We start from the raw sequence: 19,684 nt of genomic DNA, 5'->3' as shown, positions 1-19,684 counted from the left end.
TCTAAACTAAAGTGCATTGTTTATCACCATGGGATGAATAGATGATAGTGCTACTGTCTGACAATTGGGCGTGGATTGTAAGTTTACCTTCCATTCAGTAAAGCATAGCTCTAGGTGAGGAGAGTGGGTGGACTTGCCATAGCCCTTCCTGCTTTCCTGGTTTGTCCAGCTGGCGTTTTGCAGACTCCGCCCCCACTGCTGCTGCTCCGTGACACAGCCGAGTGTGAGCGAGGAACAGACTGACAGGAGTTGCATCAGCTGCTGCCCCACCCAAGCTGCTGAACCGGTTCTTATCTTTGCCCACAGCACCTCGGTGACACTGGGTAGTGGCTCTATCCATTTCTCTCCACAGAATCTGCCTGGCTCACTGAGTTCCTCCAGCACTTTGTTTATCCTTGCTCAAGATTCCAGATGCATGCCTCTTCATCATTCAATTCTTGATTGACACAAAACCCCACTGATTGGGGAATCTCTGTGAGCCGTTCAGCCCATCATGCTCAGCTCAGCCTATCAACCTCCCAATTGTCAGACAGCAACACTATCGTTTATTCATCCATGGTGTAAAAGCAGGAACGGGGTACTGATTTTAGATGTTTAAGAACGAACTGCAGATGCTGGAAAATCGAAGGTTACAAAAATGCTGTAGAAAATCAGCGGGTGCAGCAGCATCTAGGAGCAAAGGAAATAGGCAACGTTTTGGGTCGAGCCTACTGATTTTAGATGATCAGCCATGATCATATTGAATGGCGGTGCTGGCTCGAAGGTCCAAATGAACTACTCCTGCACCTATTTTTCTGTTACCATCCCCACTTCCTGCCTCAGATGTTTTTCAGTAAACTGTCTCTGCCTCCTCCTCCCAGACAGGCAATGGTTTTGATTTTTCCGATCAGTCCGCTATTGGAACTTGCTAAAGTCCTCCCCTGATTAATATTGCTGGTTAAAGGCTGAGTTATGTCATCTTCAATTCACCCACTCAGTACACCTCCCCTCCTCCCTCCTCAAACACCATGTATCATCCCATTTTAAAGATGCCAGTCTGGCAATAGTCTCCCCCCTATCTCGACCTTCATTAGCTGCTGGGATAGACACACAAATACCTGCATTCCGGGGCCAGTGAAACTCCTTCCTGGCCCAATCAAAGCAAGGCATCTGTGTACCAGGTGACCTCTGGCTGCAAGGACAAATACCCACCTCTCCCCACACTCCCAACTAGCTCAGCACTGACGCTTACCATTTTCCTTCAGGCATTTACAAAACAAATACCTTGTCTTTTCATTGTTACATAATACTTTCAATGCACTTTGCCCTCCTAGTTTTCTTTTCAATTAGCAAGTCAGAGAAACTATCACTTAAAATTATTTATTAAAGGCAAATATCTCTGTACATCTTTATATACAGAAATAATGTACATAATGACCTATATCACACAATGGAAAACATTGTTGTAAGCACTTTTCTGCTGATTCGTTCCCCAGCCCAACTAAAACTCCCTCTCCCTCCTGCTACACACCCTTAGGGAAGGGAGAGCATTGTGAATAATAACTGAAGTCCCAATGTTGCTTTATGAGAATTACTGGAAAATGTTGGCATGAACATATATTTTAGAAGTGTTAAGATAAAGAATATTTTGAAATTAAGAAAACAATCAGGGTTGGGCACACTCAAGTTCCCTCTACACTCTCATAGCCACGGAGATATACAGCATGGAAACGGCCCCTTCGGCCCAACTCGTCCACTCCCAGGACACAGGAGTGAAGCTCCCTCTACACTGGCCTGTCGCAGATTCAGTTATACAGTTCAGGACCCAACTCACCCAGGCCGACCAAGAAGCCCATCCACACGTCACAATTGTCAGTGTTTGACCCATATCCCTTTAAACCTTTCCACGTACCTGCCTCAACTACTTCCTGCCAGCTCCTTCCATAGATGTACCACAACTCCCAGGGTTAGACAGAGTGAAGCTCATCCTATATGTCCTGTCATTTCCCCCCCCCCCCCCCAGTAAAAAAAGGTTGGTCACAGAATGAAGCTTCCTCTTCACTGTCCTGTCACAGTGCACCAAACATAGGCAAATGCGACGAACTTCGGCAAGCATCTTAATTGGTATTTTGGGCCAAACTACCCGTTTCCATGCTGTATAACTATGGCACACTGCCCCATCGCACACTCCCAGGGTCAAACACAAGAATGAAGCTCCTTCGCCATTGCCCCATCACACACTCCAGGGGAACGGGTTAGACACAGTGAAACTCCTTAGAAGCCATATCAAAAGAAGGCACTAACTCCTTGCTTTAACCTGCCATCATCTGTGCAGCAGCTTTTTGCATTCAGACACAGCACGTGGTTTTATCTCACCCGGTCCTGTGCTACCCAGCTCTGTGATGGGACAAGGAAGCTCCGTGAACTGCACAAGCAGGCAGGCAATCCAAAGAGCTGGGCTTGGATTTAAAACCAAAGAATCAGAGGGCTGTGAGAGCAGCCAGAGGAGGATAGGGTGGACTCATCCTGCAAGGACACGTGCTGAGGGTGTTCAGGTCTGGGCGTTTAATGGGGCTGAAGATGTGATCCCCCATGATCTTGGGCCAAGAGCAATTGGAGTGGGTCTGGCACCTCGGGCTGGAGAGCAGCTATGCCGGGACAATCCTGGGATCGCTTGCTTTCAGGTCTTCTGCTCCATGATGACCTTGGTCACATGGCCGATGCCCTTCGTCACTCCCTCGCGGAACAGCAGCTTCGCACCCACCTTCAGGTACTCCGGGTGCTTGATAAAGCGGAAACGCACGACTGCCCTCTCTCCCGTTCTCAGCTCCTCCTGAAACACACAACGGTGTGGGTCAGAGACCAGAGGAGAGGCTGGACAGATCTGGATTGTTTGTTAGGAGCGTCAGAGGCCGAGGGGTGACCTGATCAAGGTATATAAAACTACGATTGGCGTGGATAGGTAGACAGTCAACCCAGTGTGGAAATGTCAAAGAGGGCAATAGTGTTAAGGTCAGAGGGGAAATGTTGAAAGCAGATGTGCAGGGCAAGTTTTCTTTTTTACACACAGTGGTGGGTACCTGGAATGCGCTGTCAACGGTGATAGTGGATAGTGGTGTTAAGGAGGCTATTAGATAGAAACATGCATATGAATGGATAATTCATGAATGGACAGATGAGATTTTCTAGGCATCATGTTTGGCCAAAGGGCCTTTCCAGTCCTGCTCTACGTTCAGGGAAGGGGTCAGGCCAGCGCAGTGCTGCAGGAGTGGGTTGGTTCAGGCTGACACACTCACCTTGCCGTGGATCAGCTCCACGATGGCAGTCTGCCGCACGTTGCCGACGTGCACTGTCACCTGAAAGCCCCTGCGGAAGGTCTTGGCGTGAAACAGCAGCACGATCTCGGATTCGAAAAGCGAGCTGACGGTCGGCTGCATCTCCAGGCTCAGCATCACCATGCCCTGTGGAAGGCCAAGGTTACTATCCACACCAAACAGCCCCCACCCTTCCTCCCATCTCCACCGTTCCCCCTCCCCCTACTGAGAATCCTCTCTTCCTTGCCCTGACCCCCCCCCCCCCCCCCCCCCCCCAAAAGCGTGATACAAAAGTCTGTCCTTCACCCAGCCCCATCCCACTGAGGACCGATCCTGGCCAGCTATGGACTAACCCCCACTCTGGACCAATCCCCCCCACCCCGTTGTTTCACGTGGGAACTGTTCCCAAAGTGGGCGTCTCTCTGTCTCAGTTCCCACATGCAGTGTGCCAAGGCAGTCTGTCCACATTCGCGGTACAACTCCAGGTTGGTTCCAGCCGTGTACGAGTCCCCCAGCGAGTGCCCGTGAGCCGGGGTTGTGCTCCCCTCCCCCGTGCGAGCCCGCGACAGACACCCACCTTCCGCAGCAGGGCCCTGTCGAAGTTGCCCAGGGCCAGGGTGGCAGCCTGACCCGCTCTCAGCACGCGGCAGCCCGAGCGGTTTCGCTGGATGCTGCACACCGTCAGTGGCAGGAAGTGCCCACTGTCCGTGGGGCCCACCACCAGCCGCTCGCCCTCTCTGCAAATGCCACTGGGGGGGGGGGGGAAGCAAAACCAGACCCAGTCACTGCGATGCAGAGGGCAGATCACAACTAACAGTGCAACCCATCAGCTCGTATCCTCAGTCCCCACTAACACCAGCCTCACTGGAGGCAGCCATGAGCACAGCCACGCCACAGTGGTACTGGCTGGTACAATGTCCCCCTGGGGCCGGGGCTGGGGCAGGGCATTGCTGAGCAGCTTTAGAACAGCAGATGGAGAAGGCTCAACAGCCAGAAGGTGGGCGTTTCCGTACCAGTGTCTATGGCTGTCTGAAGAAGGGTCTTGACCCAAAACGTCACCCATTCCTTATCTCCAGAGATGCTGTCTGTCCCGCTGAGGTACTCCAGCTTTTTGTGTCTATCCAGGTTCTGTAAATGGGACATGGGTCTCCAGGCAGATTTTAAAGAGAAGCACGACATTAGAGGTGAGAATTTCCAGATTATTCCCAGTTCCACATACAGTGATGCAGAAATAGGGGATTGAATATGCGAGTAGTGAGAAGGTGCAAGAGGGAAAGCTTTGGATCTGTTTGTATGCGACAACTGCACCACCATCCACCTCACCCGAGACTGCGAAGAACTGACCCATTCCATCCCTGCACCAGGCTGCTGCACGTGGAACTTTACACAAACTGAGAACAGTTACAGCAAAGACGTCTACTGGGAACATTAATTCTTACCTGTACAGGGTCCCACCAACGACTGTCCCCACATCAGGTACAGAATAGATTTCATCCACCTGTACAAATGAGGAAGCAACAAATAATTGGGGAAAACTCACACAAGCCAATCCCCATCCCAGTCCTCCACACAACCCCGTGTACATCTTTAATGCTGTACCACCTCCTTACTCACCAAAACCGCAAGCCTGGCACCTGCACACACCCCACCCTTCCCCCTGAAGTATCAGGCACACACACACCAATGCTGATGTTTAAAGAGGACAAGGGAAGGTTTGCCCACAAGAGAAGAGTTGAGGGCTGTAGCCCAGGCTGCTGCACGATTTCACAACACAGCAGAGAAACCCCAGTGGGCCCCTAACCCAGATTCCAGCTACGTTCCAGGGGAGAGGGCTACAAGCAGGTGGTACTAAAGGAGGGTTGCACTGCTGAAGGTGCTGTCTTTCGACTGAAACATCAAAGCCTGGTATGAGCTGCCTTTACCCTTTTTGACACCAAGCTTCAATTAACATCAATTGGGAATAGTGGGGCTATTTTGACCCTGCTGCATGTTGACCTGCAATGTTCCCTCAGTTGCCGAAGGATCTAAAACACAATCCACAAGCACAGAACCAAGTGATGAACTCTGGTCTCACGCTTTACCTGAAACTCAGTCAGCTGCTGCATCAGCTCCTCCTGCTCCTTACTGTTGGTCAGTGGAGGTAGCACATTGAGGAAAACCTTCAGCAGGTCCAGGTTTACCCCGTTCACACTGGACAGTGTGAAGATTGGAGTGATGCTAAACAGAACAGATAGGGACATTACCAACACATGCTGCATTCCTCTCAATGCTCCTTGGTCTCTCACAGTGCCACAGCTCGACAGCAGCTAAGGAGTAATTGCCGAGCTGTTGTGGGCGGCCTCACCAAGGTTTACTCATCCCGCTTCAGTTGAAGGGCTGAACTGGGCAGAGGCTTCCTGGGGAGAGAGGGCCACGGTGGGACACACCATCTTCAGGCTTGGATCCACACAGGCCCACGCTACCTCGTGCCAGTGAACAGAACAGGCACTGTGCACACAGGAGGTATGTCACAGCAAGGGCAGAGGGTTGTTTATTGTTGAATAGGTGGCCCTATTCAGAAGAACAAGCAGGGTCGCTCAGCTCCCACTTTACAGCGGTTATGCACACACGGGGCTAGGAACAAGTGTTGAGCCATCGCCAAAGCTTGGCCTTGAATGATTTGCTGGCCGACACAAGGGGGGAGAGCCTGGAGTTACGTGTACACCAGGCTGGGCACAGATAGCATTTCACCTCCACCAACACATCGAGACGCGTGGCAGTGTTCACCATTACCACTCGACACTAGGCTTTTATTTTATTCCCCGAACGGAACCACTGCGGTTAGCCCTGTATCCTCTGGTTCATTGCCGTTACCTCACTTTACCAAATGGAGTTTACAGGCCACTCTGCCCTGTACTGTCTGCCCTGGAACAAGCAATGGTCATGAGGAGCATTGCAGAAGCGTGTCCTCACTCCTTCCCCTCCTTGTGCTCATCCAGCTTCCCCGGAAACACACGGGCCTCCTCAGGAGCTGTCGCCACTTCCTCACACTCGGGTCATAGAATCACGGTAGGTGCAGGAGTAGGCCATTCGAGCCAGCACCGCCATTCAATATGGTCATGGCTGATCAGGTCAGAGTCTCCTGAGTTTGCGACTGGTCCGCCAGAACCCCCCTCCCTGCGGCCCGCCCGCTCAGCTGCCGTCTCCCAGCCAGTTGCTGCCCGACCTCCAATATCTTACCGGGAGACCACACTGACCCGCACCCCAAGGTTGCAGGACATCCATTCCCACCTCAACTTAAAGTCAAGAGGCTGCGATACTGCCCTGTGAACGGCGGGGGAACAGGGTGTCACCTTACCTGGGCGACTGAGCAAACTGCTGGGCAGCTGTTACGGCGTCGTCACTGCTGGACACCAGCAGCGGCACCTTGTTGCACCCGGGCTGCTTCAAGACCATCTCCAGCTGTCTGACAGTGCGCTCAATGGTGCTCTTGGTGCACAGGTCCACTTTACTGATCACAATGAAGAAGGGCACCTTGAGAGCCATGGCCAAGCCCAGGTGCTCCCGGGTGGTGCCAGCTACAGACACGAGAGATGACAGGGCTCACAAAACCTCAGTCAGAATCACAATTGTTAATCATCAAGCCGGTAGCGAGGCAGAGGAGAGGATGTGAGGGGTGAACAATATGAGCAACATAGATAGGGTAGAGAGCAGGAAACAGTTTCCCATGGCACAAATGGATGTTTTAGGTTAAGGAATAAGATTCATGGGGAAAATAATGAAGAATCTTTCCCTCCAGCGAATGCTTGGAGTTTAGAACGCACTGGCTGCAGGGTGGTGGGTGCTGGGAGTCTGACGGCATTAATCTGGATGAGCTCTTGAATGACCAAGGCAGAGGTGGCTGCGGATCAAGGGCTAGCTAGGAAGTGGGATTGGTATTGGTATCGATGGGAACATAGTTGGTATGGACATGGTGGCCAAAGTGCATGGTTCCTGATGATTAAGGTTCAGACTCGCTGGATGCAGGCCAGCAGCAGCAGCACTGGATGCACCTTGGAGCGAGCATGGCACAGTGCAGGATAACCAGTGGTCCCAGCACACATGCTGCAGTGGGGGGAGGGGGATGACCCTCTCATCCGAACTCTCACCCTGTAGGGAGGTCACTGGGAAGCAGGAACAGGTTTGCACCCTGGAGAGCAGAGTCGGAGGGCTTTGCTTGAAGTCGCACCCATCAGGCCACTCCAGCACCAGTCGAGGGAAATTCATGCCTGCAGGGCCCAGTTGCTGTCTACAGACAGAGCCCCTCCACCCAGAGAGATTGCTTCACCGACGGGGTCACTGGGACAAGTATCATCCAATCTCCACAACTAAACATATCTCTGCAGACCTCACTGGGCGAGGATCAAGAGCTGGTGATCACATGAATTGTTGGTGGGGCTGCACTTGGTAATATGTTGCTCGGTTTTGGTCACCCTCTTAAATGAGAGATGCCATTAAGCTGGAAAGAGTGCAGAGAAGATTTGTGAAGATGTTGCCAGGACTCGAGGGGGTGAGCTATAAGGAAAGGTTAGGCAGGCTAGGACTTTATTCCTTGAAGCTCAGGAGGCTGAGGGTTGATCGTATAGAGATGCATTAATCATGGGAAGTTTAGATAGGGTGAATGCACAGTCTTTTCCCCAGGCAATCAAGAACAAATCAAGAAGTAGTGGGCTGAAGAAGGGACTCGACGCGAAACGTCACCCATTCCTTCCCTCCAGAGATGCTGCCTGTCCCGCTGAGTTATTCCAGCATTTTGTGTCTACCTTTGATTTAAACCAGTATCTGCAGTTCTTTCTTACACAAGAACTGGAGGGCATTGGCTTGTAAGTGAGAGGGGAAAGACTTAATAGAAACTCAAGGAGGGAAACTTTTTGCACATAGAGGATGGTGGGTATATGGAATGAGCTTCCACAGAACGTATTTGAGGCAGGTACAATAATACATGTAAATAACATTTGGACAGGAGCATGGATAGGAAAGGTGGAGATGGTTATGGACCAGGGGCGGGCAAAGTGGGACCAGCTTGGATGGGGCATCTTGGTCGGCCAAAGCTGTCACTTGGTGCCCAGTCCTGCCTCCACTCCCACCTTCCACCACCAAAGCCCAATTTTGGCAAACATACATACCTATGCCCGTGTTGGCACTGACAACAAGCATGGCAAAGTCCGGGCAGTAGCTGGTGAGACCAAAGATGGTGGTCTTCAGGTACTTGTGGTGTCCTGCCAAGTCGATGAAAGTGATCATTTTGGAGGCACTTTCACAGATGACCTCTGCTGTGCGCGAGTCGCTGTAATTTACCACCTTCAGAGAGGGACAACAGCGGGTTACAACACGGAGACCCCAGTCTGAGCCCAACACTAACACAGGTGAGGAATCTCACAGATTTAAGGTTCAGTCTATCCAGATCCCAATACTGGGGCTCATGGCTGGGAATGGGACCCTATTTACTATCCAGTGAGTTGAGCTGAGATGCGATATCCCATCTCCATTCACCACCACTAACTGCCACCTGATTGCAAACAACAAGGGTGGTTGGAGTCTGGAACGCACTGCTCGAGGGGTGGACGCAACTTTAAACAAGTATATGGACTCACACTTGAATTAACAATGCGTAGAAGGCGATGGACCAACTGCTTGTAAATGCAGTCAGTGTGTAGATGGGCGCTTATTGGTCAGCATAGATGTGGTGGGCCAAAGGGCATGTGCTGACTAGGCCAATAGAACTATGAGAGTCCATTCAATGCATTGTACTACCCTTCCCCCACCAATGATGGGAGGGATAACACTTGCCTGATGTTCCCATTCTCCACCCTGCAAATGTTTGCAGGACGTTTCATCAGGACCCTCCTGAATCCCCAGCCCCAACCCACTGGTAGGCAGCAAGGGTTTGAATGGCCATCCCAGCAGCCCCATGCTTCACCACGGGGCCGGGAAGGATGGCAGCACTTCCACAGGGTCCCGGTCCAGATGCAAGCTTCTACAGGCCAGGGAGGTGGGGTGGAGGATCTACCTCTCCTTTGCTGTTGAATCCCAGGATCTCGAAGCTGATGCTGGATGTGCGGCCTGACTGGATCTCGTGCAGGTGCCTGAAGAGGTTGAGCCGTGCTCTGCCGCGCCCGTTATCCAGCTCGCCCTGCGTCAGGACCCCCAGCAGGGTTGACTTCCCGGAGTCCACGTTCCCGAGGACAGCCACTCGCAGGTCGAGGAACTGCAGGGAAATGCAGGGCACAGATTACACCCACTAGACCCGCCATGCACCAACCTCCCCCAGTGTGCAATCACAGCCCGATTCAGCACAGCCGCGCCACACCTTCCTGCCCACCCCACACCACAACAGCATACACCCTTCACCCAGCTGCCACCTCCTATCTTCAGGCATGCCATTCAGTCCATCGTGCCCGTGCCAGCTCCGTAGGCCTGTCAATCCCATAGCAAGATATTAACTGGTTCTTTCACGTGATCATTGACGACCAGCTAAATGCTTCCATTATTCTCGGATTTCTAGCACCTGCTGTCTGACATCTTTAGATCTTGGATGAGGTCCCTTGCAGCGTGTCAGGCCCTGCTCTCCAGCACCCGGCTACAGTGCAAACATCCCACTCATTCCAAGCCTTCCACAATCAGCTGGCCCGTTGCATCCATGGTGCATTCAGCTCCTGGGGACCACCCACTTTACGAGTGGACCCTTCAGCGAGGGACCCGCTCCTGCTGGTGGAGAAGATACCCACCAGCAAGGTCAACAGGCAGAGAACAATGTGCCCTACATATGACCAATTCGGGGAGCAGGCATGATTCAGTGGGGCCTGGGTCCAGAACTAGTGAGGGAAGCAGCACTGGGCCATACCTGTTGGTCATCAGGAACTTTCCGAATCAAAACCTCAGCAATCCGTCGGGGGGAGTCTACGTCATAGGCAACGTTGCACTCCCGCAGAATCGTGATGTCCGCTCCCACCCTGCACACAAAACAAACAGCACTCAGTTATAGCAAGCGAGCGCACACTGCACTGGGTACTGACCTCCTTGGTGGGGTCTAGTACCACCACCCCCCCCCCCTCCCTCAGCCCACACGACTGCCCAGAGGGAGTGAGCCCACATACTTCTCTGCCATCCTGCGCAGGGTTTTGAGTGAGGCCTTGAGCTCGTCCTCGGACAGCCCCACCAACAGACCGTTGTCCTCCACCCCGATCTGATAAACGGCCTCGCCGCGGCCTTCCTGGAGACGCCACTTCATCTGTGTGACCAGGTGTTCAAAGCGGTACTGCGACGGATTGACCAGCTTCAGCTGAGGAGGCAAAGCATACATTACTAGGGCAGCCAGAAATAAACGGAGGAGCACAAACACGCAACTCAATTCAGCAGTCAGACTCCTGCAGCCCTGCAAACATTTCCACCACGAGTACAAGCTCATTCTGTAGATGATCTACAAATGGACACCATCCCCATCAACACACCTCAACTCTACCTCTACCCATGCCCACACTGTACACAGACACCCATCTCCCCTCTCTCGACACAGCCTCCTCAGCCCAAACTCATGAGACCACATGGGTAGAAACAATGAATCAAAATAGGTGGTGCCTACAAAAGGTGCCAGAGGGAGAGGGAGCAGCTAATTTCAGAGGAGAGAAAATAACCACATAACACTCACAACGGAAAATTGTGGTAGCAGTAGGAAGGATATAGAATCTGCAGAACTTTTGTAATTAATTCAAGAATGTTGTCATGTCAACAAATGTGAGCATGCTCTGACACTTATTTTAATTCAGGTAGCTATTTGCCTGTCAAGCTGCGCCTCTTCCACCGGTGGCTGCTGCCAATCCTGTCCCCCAGCACCAGTTTCCAGTGCTGTCTACACATTCCTTGATCTGGTTAGAAGCTGACGTTCCATCAATCTCCCAGCTGTTACAGCCATTCTGGTAACAGTTTGGAAGATTCACCAGCCTCTGGGTGAAGGAGTTTCTTCTCAGCTCTGTCCTGAATGGCTGACTCCTCCTTTATATGTGTGCCCGAATCTGGACCACGCTGGGAAAACAACTCAGCATCTACCCTGTCAAGTACTGTGTGCGTTTCAATCGAATCATTGCACGGTCACCAAACACACAGTGCCTAATCTCAGCTGCTAAAATGGCGAGACGGATGTCAGGGATTATGGGGGTGGAGGCAGGAGAATGGGGCTGAGAGGGAAAGATAGATCAGCCAGGATTGAATGGCGGAGTAGACTGGATGGGACGTATGGCCTAATTCTGCTCCAAGAACTGATAAACATGAGCTTACCTTATACTCGATGTTTCCTTCTTCTGCCTGTAAAAAAAAGGGAAGCAAGAGTCAAGAGTGTTTTATTGTCATATGTCCCAGATAGAACAATGCAATTCTTACTTGCTGCAGCACAACAGAATATGTAAACATAGTATGATATTATAAACGAGAGAGAAAAGAAAAGGTCAGTGTGTATAGATATACACACACACACACACTCAAAAAACAAACAAAATAGTGCCATAATAATAGTCTATTGTAGTTCAGATGAGGTTGTAGTGTTTAATAGCCTAATGGCTGAAGATTTCCATAGGTCACTAGCACTGAACATCTCCGTCAAAACAAAAATCCCCAAGTGTAGCCATTCCCACAATAATCACTTCCACAGAGCAACAATGAGAGGCCCCTGGTGAATTTGTTACACAGCCAGCACTGGGACTTCATTCAACCTGGGTGAGTAAATTAAAAGGCTCAATGTAGAATGTTCAAAGGGCTGAGGTCAGGCCACCGAGGCAACAACAACCTCCACTCCAGGCTCAGACACGGGTACCGGCTGTGCAGAAGATGATGGTCATTAGGCAGGTTTAACTAACTCAGTATACGGAGCTGGGTTATTGATGCATGGCCTTGACCTGTGCAGCAAATGCCAAAGAGAAAGAGAGTGGGCACCAGGCCAACATGAAAGGAACGACTGACAAATGCAGACACAATGGCAAGAGAAGAGGTAATTGTGAGAGGACAATCAACTTCTTTCTGGATGAGCAAAGGTAAACCTTGCTAACCACCTGTTGTGAAGGAATACGAGTTGTTGCCGGAAGTTCAAGTTACACATTAGTTCCCAGTTTTGTAACACAGCTGATTACTCATAGACACACATTTATTCCCAATTTTGTAACAAAGATGATGATTTGTTCCTGCCGACAGGGCCATCTTTCACTGCCCACATTAATCTGACTGTGAACAACTGACTCCAAAGGTCCCAGGGATCAAAACTATGATTTACAGTGCTGGACTGCATGTTCTTCCTAGTCTCCCCCCACTCGGACATTCAGGTGGTGACCAACAGGCCGGGACACCATGGCCAACCTCGGAATGAGATCATCGAGCCTGGTCAGAGCAGGGCAGGGTGCAGGGCCATGACCAACACGACTCATGTGTGCACACATGTCCATTGCCCCCTCCCCTCCCCAAGGTCACTTAGGTGCAGGGACACCTTGCCGACAGGTCCCAAACACTCAGAGACGACGGAAGCAGCTGTACAGCAAGGTAGCGGAACAAAGGTCAGCTCGAGCAAATAAACCACAGGTGATAGAAATCCAAAATAAACTGCGATTGCTGTAAGCATTAAGCATGCCAGGTTGCACCCGTGGAGAGAGATAGAAACAGGAATCAATGCCTTGAGTTCAGGACCCTGGAAAATAGAGAATAAGCATTGGGGTAGGGAGAAAAACCAATGATAGGGTGCCCAGGTTACAAATACTTCAAATCCCAACAGTTAGCAACAGAAGTGAAACAAAACGGGATGGCCATCTGACTAATTTGCATCCTGCACTCAAATTCACTTGGACCATCTCCGACATCTCCCTACCGTTTCTAGATCTCACCGTCTCTATCACGTGAGACAGACTATTGACCGACATCTATTACAAACCCACTGACTCCCATGGCTATCTAGACTACACTTCTTCCCACCGTGCTTCCTGTAAAGACTCTATCTCCTACTCCCAATTCCTCTGTCTATGCCGCAACAGTGCCCAGGATGAGGTTTTCCATAGCAGGGCATCGGAGAGGTCCTCATTCTTTAGGGAATGGGGGTTCCCCTCGTCCATTATAGATGAGGCTCTCACTAGGGTCGATATCCCACATCCCCACTCTTCCTCCCCCTTCCCCCATTCGTAACAAGGACAGAATCCCCCTTGTCCTTACCTTCCACCCAATCAGCCGTCACATCTAACATTTTCACCACCTCCAATGGGATCCCACTACTGGCCACATCTTCCCATCTCCACCCCTTTCTGCTTACCGCAGAGACCGCTCCCTGGTCAACTCGTCCCTTCCCACCCAAACCACCCCCTCCCCAGGTACTTTCCCCTGCAACTGCAGGAGATGCAACACCTGTCCCTTTACCTCCCCCCCTCAACTCCATCCAAGGACCCCGACAGTCTTTTCAGGTGGGGCAGAGGTTCACTTGCAACTCCTCCAACCTCATCTACTGTATCCACTGTTCCAGGTGTCAACTCCTGTACATCGGCAAGACCAAGCGCAGGCTCGGTGATAGTTTCGCTGAACACCCCCGCTCAGTCCTCCTTAACCTACCTGATCTCCCGGTTGCTCAGCACTTTAACTCCCCCTCCCAATCTGCCCTTTCTGTCCTGGGCCTCATCCATTATCCAAGTGAGGCCTAGTGCAAATTGGAGGAACAGCACCTCGTATTTCGCTTGGGTAGTTTACACCCCAGTGGTATGAACATTGACTTCTACATCCCCTCCCCCCTTCCCAGTTCTCCCACCAGTCTTACTGCCTATGACTACATTTTATCTCTGTCCCACCCACTCCCCTGACATCAGTCTGAAGAAGGGCCACAACCCGAAAGGTCACCCATTCCTTCTCTCCAGAGATGCTGCCTGTTCTGCTGAGTTACTCCAGCATTTTGTGTCTACCACCAGAGGGGCAATCGGTATGTGATGCCAGAGAACATGGGGCAATGTCTTACATGAATACCTCTCAGCAGGTCAGGCAGCATCTGTGGAAGGAATGGACAGATGACATATTGAGTCTTAACCCTTCTTCCAACTGATCATCAGACTGTCAGTCTGAAGAAGGGTTTTGACCCGAAATGTCACCTATTCCTTCGCTCCATAGATGCTGACTCACTCGCTGAGTTTCTCCAGCATTTTTGTCTACCGTCAATCTGAAGACAGTCAGTCTTGACACTTTACCTGATCTGCCCATTCCCTTCACAGATGTTGCCTGATCTGCTGAGTTCCTCCTCCAGCACTGTTTTTTGCTCAAGACTGCAGCATCTGCAGTTTCTCGTTCGAGAATGCAGGGCGGGGATGGTGACATTCTTGAACAAATTATCATCAAAACTTCAACGGGGTTCCACTTCCTGCTCTCCCTTTAAACAGGTTTGTTGGAAAGTTTACCATTGGAAAAAAAATATTTAAAGGGTGTGGACCGACTAGCATGCAATAGCCTAGAAAATCTGCTAATCCGGCAAAGTCCCAAATGTCCAGAATTTTGGGAATTTCACTGTATTTCTCTAAATGCCTGCCACTACAGGTCCATTAGTTTCCCAAGCAACCCCAGCCAGCCTCTCCCTCACACCTTCATTTATTGAAAATCCAGACTTGGGATTGAATTACTTCATACACATAAAAAAGTCATATAACAGTCACTCATTCATAGGGAACCTTTCACGTTACATAATGCTAGATCCAAAATAGCTTTTTCCTGGTCAGCTCCGCAACATTCTGATCTGGAGATCTCTCATCATTCCAGGGGTTTATCCTCTACATTTCCAGGAGTATTTGGCATTGTCCATTACACTCCCCCTCCAGTAAAAGCCTCCTTCATTACTACATTACCTGAACCTCATAATTCCCTAACTTACATAGTGTGTCACATCACCTCTATAGTTCAGTCAAATAACTCCCCTGCTGATCCAAGATCTGTACAACTCCCTTGTTCACAGCATTACCCCAACCTCCTTTTTTTATTACCAGTCTTTGTTAAATACTAAATGCCCTGGAATATTAGGATTCCCCTCAGGTAACACAGCAGTAATAAAAAATCAAATTATACTCATTTACCAGTAATTCCTCAACGGAGGTGCTCATTCAACATCCATTAGACACAATGCCTTTGAATTTGCCCCTAAACCTGTCTTAATCCAGGCTGCTGATTGTTTTGTTTTCACAGCATAAATATTTTGCTTACCACATTTCTCTTATTTATAGACAATAGACTAAAGGAGCAGGAATAGGCCGTTCGGCCCTTTGAGCCAGCACCGCCATCCAATGCGATCATGGCTGATCATCCACAATCAGTACCCCGTTCCTGCCTTCTCTCCTGCCTAACTCTGCTATCCCGAAGAGTTCTATCTAATTCTCTCTTGAAAGCATCCAGAGAACCAGCCTCATCGCCCGGCAGAGAATTCCACACACTTACAACTCTGTGTGAAAATGTTTTTCCTCATCTCCGTTCTAAATGGCTTACCACTTATTCTTAAACTATGGACCCTGGTTTGGATCTCTCCCAACATTGGGAACATGTTTCCTGCCTCTACCGTATCCAAACCCTTAGTAATCTTATATGTTTCAATAAGATCTCCTCTCATCCTTCTAAATTCCAGAGTATACAAGCCCAGCCGCTTCATTCTATCAACATATGACAGTCCCGCCATCGTGGGAATTAACCTCGTGAACCTACTGCTGCACTCCCTCAATAGCAAGAATGTCCTTCCTCAAATTAGGGGACCAAAACTGCACACAATACTCCAGGTGTGGTCTCACTAAGGCCCTGTACAACTGCAGGACGACCTTTTTGCTCCTATACTCAACTCCTCTTGTTATGGAGGCCAACATGCCATTCAGTTTCTTCACTGCCTGCTGTACCTGCATGCTTACTTTCAGTGACTGATGAACAAGGACCCCCAGATCCCGTTGTACTTCTCCTTTCCCAACTTGACACCATTTAGATAATAATCTGCATTCCTGTTTTTGCCACCAAAGTGAATAACCTCACATTTATCCACATTAAACTTAGTTTTGTTTCTCAGCACACTGTCTATTTCCCATCCCACAGCTGACCTACTTTAACTACTCCTGAGGCCCTCCCTCACTGTTGTAGCAGTTGAAGGATTCTTCACCCATCACTGTACCCAACAGACCACAACTCAAAGCCACGACCCTCAACCAACCTCTGGACCCGGCCAATCTGTGGAATCCATTGACACAGACGGATAAGTCAGTGGACATGTTTAAGGCGGCAATTGTCAGATTCTTGATTGGTAAAGGGTTATGATTGATTGGATTATGGGAAGAAGGCAGGAGAATGGGGTTGAGTGGGAAAAGTATATCTGCTATGATTGAATGGCAGAGTAAACTTGACGGGCCGAATGGCCGAATTGTGCTCCTCCAACTTATGAACATGAACCCAGCCCCATCATTGGACGGGGGTTGCATCACCCTTCACCGCCCACTCGCATCCTCCAGGCACCAGTAACCTCACTACCTGTCCCTCAGACCACGGCCACAACCCTCCTCATGTCTCTCTCTTCACCCCCCTCAGCCCTCCTCTATCCCTCTCCTTCCCCTCAATCCATCCCTCCTTCTCGCCCCCCCTCTCTCTCCCCTCGGTGTCTCTCACCTCGGGCGGCAGGAAGGGCGGGTTGTTGCGGCCCCGCGGTCGACTCTTTGCCTTCTTGTGCCCGGTCTTGATCGTCGCGCTGCTTTTGCCCCTCTGAGATGGACAGGGCGCCGGAGTTGCGCCGGTGGAACCGGAGCCGGGAGTCGGGGCGGGTGTCAGGCCGCGGCCGGAGGACACTCTCGCCAGGCCAGCGCCGCGACTGCGTCCGGCCGGTACCCGGGCCGGGGCCGAGGCCGAGGGTGGCCGCACTGAACCGCGGCCCGGTGGCGGGGCCGGGGTCGGGCTCTCCGCCCCTGCCCCGGGGCCCGGGACACCCCCAAACAGCTCGCTCACCCGCGGCTCCATGGCAACAGGCCCGCGCTGCCACTCAAACACCAACTGTCGCCCAACGGCCGAGCATTGCGCCTGCGCAGCCTCTGCCGTCTACCCCACCAAAACACACATCACTGCGCCTGCGCGGACCCCCCCTCCCCCCCGACAAAAACACACATCACTGCGCCTGCGCGGACCCCCCCTCCCCCCGACAAAAACACACATCACTGCGCCTGCGCGGATCTGGACAAAACACACATCACTGCGCCTGCGCGGATCTGGACAAAACACACATCACTGCGCCTGCGCGGACCTGGACCAAAACACACATCACCTATCATCATTGCGGACACCGATTGCCAACACAAATGCTTATTGCGCGTGCGCGGTTACCCCCCCTCCCTGGCCATCCACACGCGCATGCGTCCAGCAGGATCACTGCGGCTGCAGGAGGGCGCTCGGTGCTGGAGTCACCCTGGGGGCATGGAGACCATGTTCTCCACAGATGCTGCCAGACCCTACCCGCTGAATTAATCCAACACTGTGAATGTTTGTACCCCCGCCCCACTATTCCCCCTCACCTTCACCTCTCCCCCCTCCGTACGCTCATCTCCAATCCCCGAGTCCCATTTCTCTTCCTCCCACCCCGACCCTTCCACCCACACTCCTCCGTCCCGCTTTACATTCACTCCATTTTTTCTGGCACCCTATGTTTCCTTTCCACCCGAGCCTTTGTCACTTACTCCACCCACCTAACAATCAACCCCTTCATCTGTACCCACAGTCTTGCTCATAGTAGGGGAGTTGAGGACCAGAGGACGTGGGTTCAAGGTGAAGGGGAAAGATTTAATAGGAATCTGAGGGGTAACTTTTTCACACAAAGGGTGGTGGGTGTATGGAACAAGCTGCCAGAGGAGGTTGTTGAGGTAGGGACTATTGCAATGTTTAAGAAACAATTAGGCAGGTACGTGGATAGGACAGGTTTAGAGGGATATGCAAAAAGAAAATGCTAAATTTATCATTAAAAAAATCTCCAAACTTACGAGTGGTGTGTGGAAAAGTAAGTTTTCTATCATAATCTAGATATGTGAAAATAAAGAGATTAGTTAAAACAAATGTAGGTCCCTTGCAGTCAGAAACAGGTGAGTTGATCATGGGGAACAAGGATATGGCGGACCAATTGAATAACTACTTTGGTTCCATCTTCACTAAGGAAGACATAAATAATCTGCCGGAAATAGCAGGGGACCGCGGGTCAAAGGAGTTGGAGGAATTGAGTGAAATCCAGGTTAGCCGGGAAGTGGTGTTGGGTAAATTGAATGGATTATAGGCCAATAAATCCCCAGGGCCAGATAGGCAGCATCCCAGAGTACTTAAGGAAGTAGCTCCAGAAATAGTGGATGCATTAGTAATAATCTTTCAAAACTCTTTAGATTCTGGCGTAGTTCCTGAGGATTGGCGGGTAGCAAACGTAACCCCACTTTTTAAGAAGGGAGGGAGAGAGAAAACGGGGAATTACAGACCAGTTAGTCTAACATCGGTAGTGGGGAAACTGCTAGAGTCAGTTATTAAAGATGGGATAGCAGCACATTTGGAAAGTGGTGAAATCATTGGACAAAGTCAGCATGGATTTACAAAAGGTAAATCATGTCTGACGAATCTTATAGAATTTTTCGAGGATGTAACTAGTAGCGTGGATAGGGGAGAACCAGTGGATGTGGTGTATCTGGACTTCCAGAAGGCTTTCGACAAGGTCCCACATAAGAGATTAGTATACAAACTTAAAGCACACGGCATTGGGGGTTCAGTATTGATGTGGATAGAGAACTGGTTGGCAAACAGGAAGCAAAGAGTAGGAGTAAACGGGTCCTTTTCACAATGGCGGGCAGTGACTAGTGGGGTACCGCAAGGCTCAGTGCTGGGACCCCAGCTATTTACAATATATATTAATGATCTGGATGAGGGAATTGAAGGCAATATCTCCAAGTTTGCGGATGACACTAAGCTGGGGGGCAGTGTTAGCTGTGAGGAGGATGCTAGGAGACTGCAAGGTGACTTGGATAGGCTAGGTGAGTGGGCAAATGTTTGGCAGATACAGTATAATGTGGATAAATGTGAGGTTATCCATTTTGGTGGCAAAAACAGGAAAGCAGACTATTATCTAAATGGTGGCCGACTAGGAAAAGGGGAGATGCAGCGAGACCTGGGTGTCATGGTACACCAGTCATTGAAAGTAGGCATGCAGGTGCAGCAGGCAGTGAAGAAAGCGAATGGTATGTTAGCTTTCATAGCAAAAGGATTTGAGTATAGGAGCAGGGAGGTTCTACTACAAAAGGTACACAAAATTGCTGTGGAAACTCAGCGGGTGCAGCAGCATCTATGGAGCGAAGGAAACTCCCACTGTCCTATGCTCTCAACTCCCCCTTTCTATAACA

General features: G+C 50.7%; 1 protein-coding gene across 1 annotated transcript; it reads right to left on the bottom strand.

Moving 5' to 3' along the window:
* Positions 1-1,340: 1,340 nt before the first annotated feature.
* On the bottom strand, positions 1,341-17,367 carry gtpbp2 (GTP binding protein 2). The gene is made up of 12 exons (XM_033020741.1): positions 16,938-17,367; positions 11,586-11,612; positions 10,409-10,593; positions 10,156-10,264; positions 9,322-9,519; positions 8,438-8,612; positions 6,631-6,850; positions 5,375-5,510; positions 4,733-4,791; positions 3,871-4,042; positions 3,276-3,440; positions 1,341-2,812 (listed from the first exon to the last, which is right to left on the bottom strand). Exons 1-12 carry the CDS (start codon positions 17,280-17,282, stop codon positions 2,660-2,662), a joined length of 1,944 nt encoding a protein of 647 aa, XP_032876632.1. The 5' UTR covers positions 17,283-17,367; the 3' UTR covers positions 1,341-2,659.
* Between the last annotated feature and the right edge of the window lie 2,317 nt (positions 17,368-19,684).

This window comes from Amblyraja radiata, chromosome 5 (genome assembly GCF_010909765.2).
Source record: "Amblyraja radiata isolate CabotCenter1 chromosome 5, sAmbRad1.1.pri, whole genome shotgun sequence".
Taxonomy (NCBI): domain Eukaryota; kingdom Metazoa; phylum Chordata; class Chondrichthyes; order Rajiformes; family Rajidae; genus Amblyraja; species Amblyraja radiata.
Note: the sequence above shows the minus strand (reverse complement) of the source record. Positions and strands in the feature narration are given on the sequence as shown.

Bases quoted from the DNA above. Each gene is read 5' to 3' on its own strand.
- gtpbp2 (XM_033020741.1), bottom strand. From the start codon at position 17,282: ATGGAGCCGCGGGTGAGCGAGCTGTTTGGGGGTGTCCCGGGCCCCGGG. The intron at 10,265-10,408 runs GTATGTGGGCTC...TTTTGTGTGCAG, and splicing joins CTGCGCAGGATGGCAGAGAA to GGTGGGAGCGGACATCACGA. The intron at 3,441-3,870 runs GTGGGTGTCTGT...GGCCTTCCACAG, and splicing joins ACAGGGCCCTGCTGCGGAAG to GGCATGGTGATGCTGAGCCT.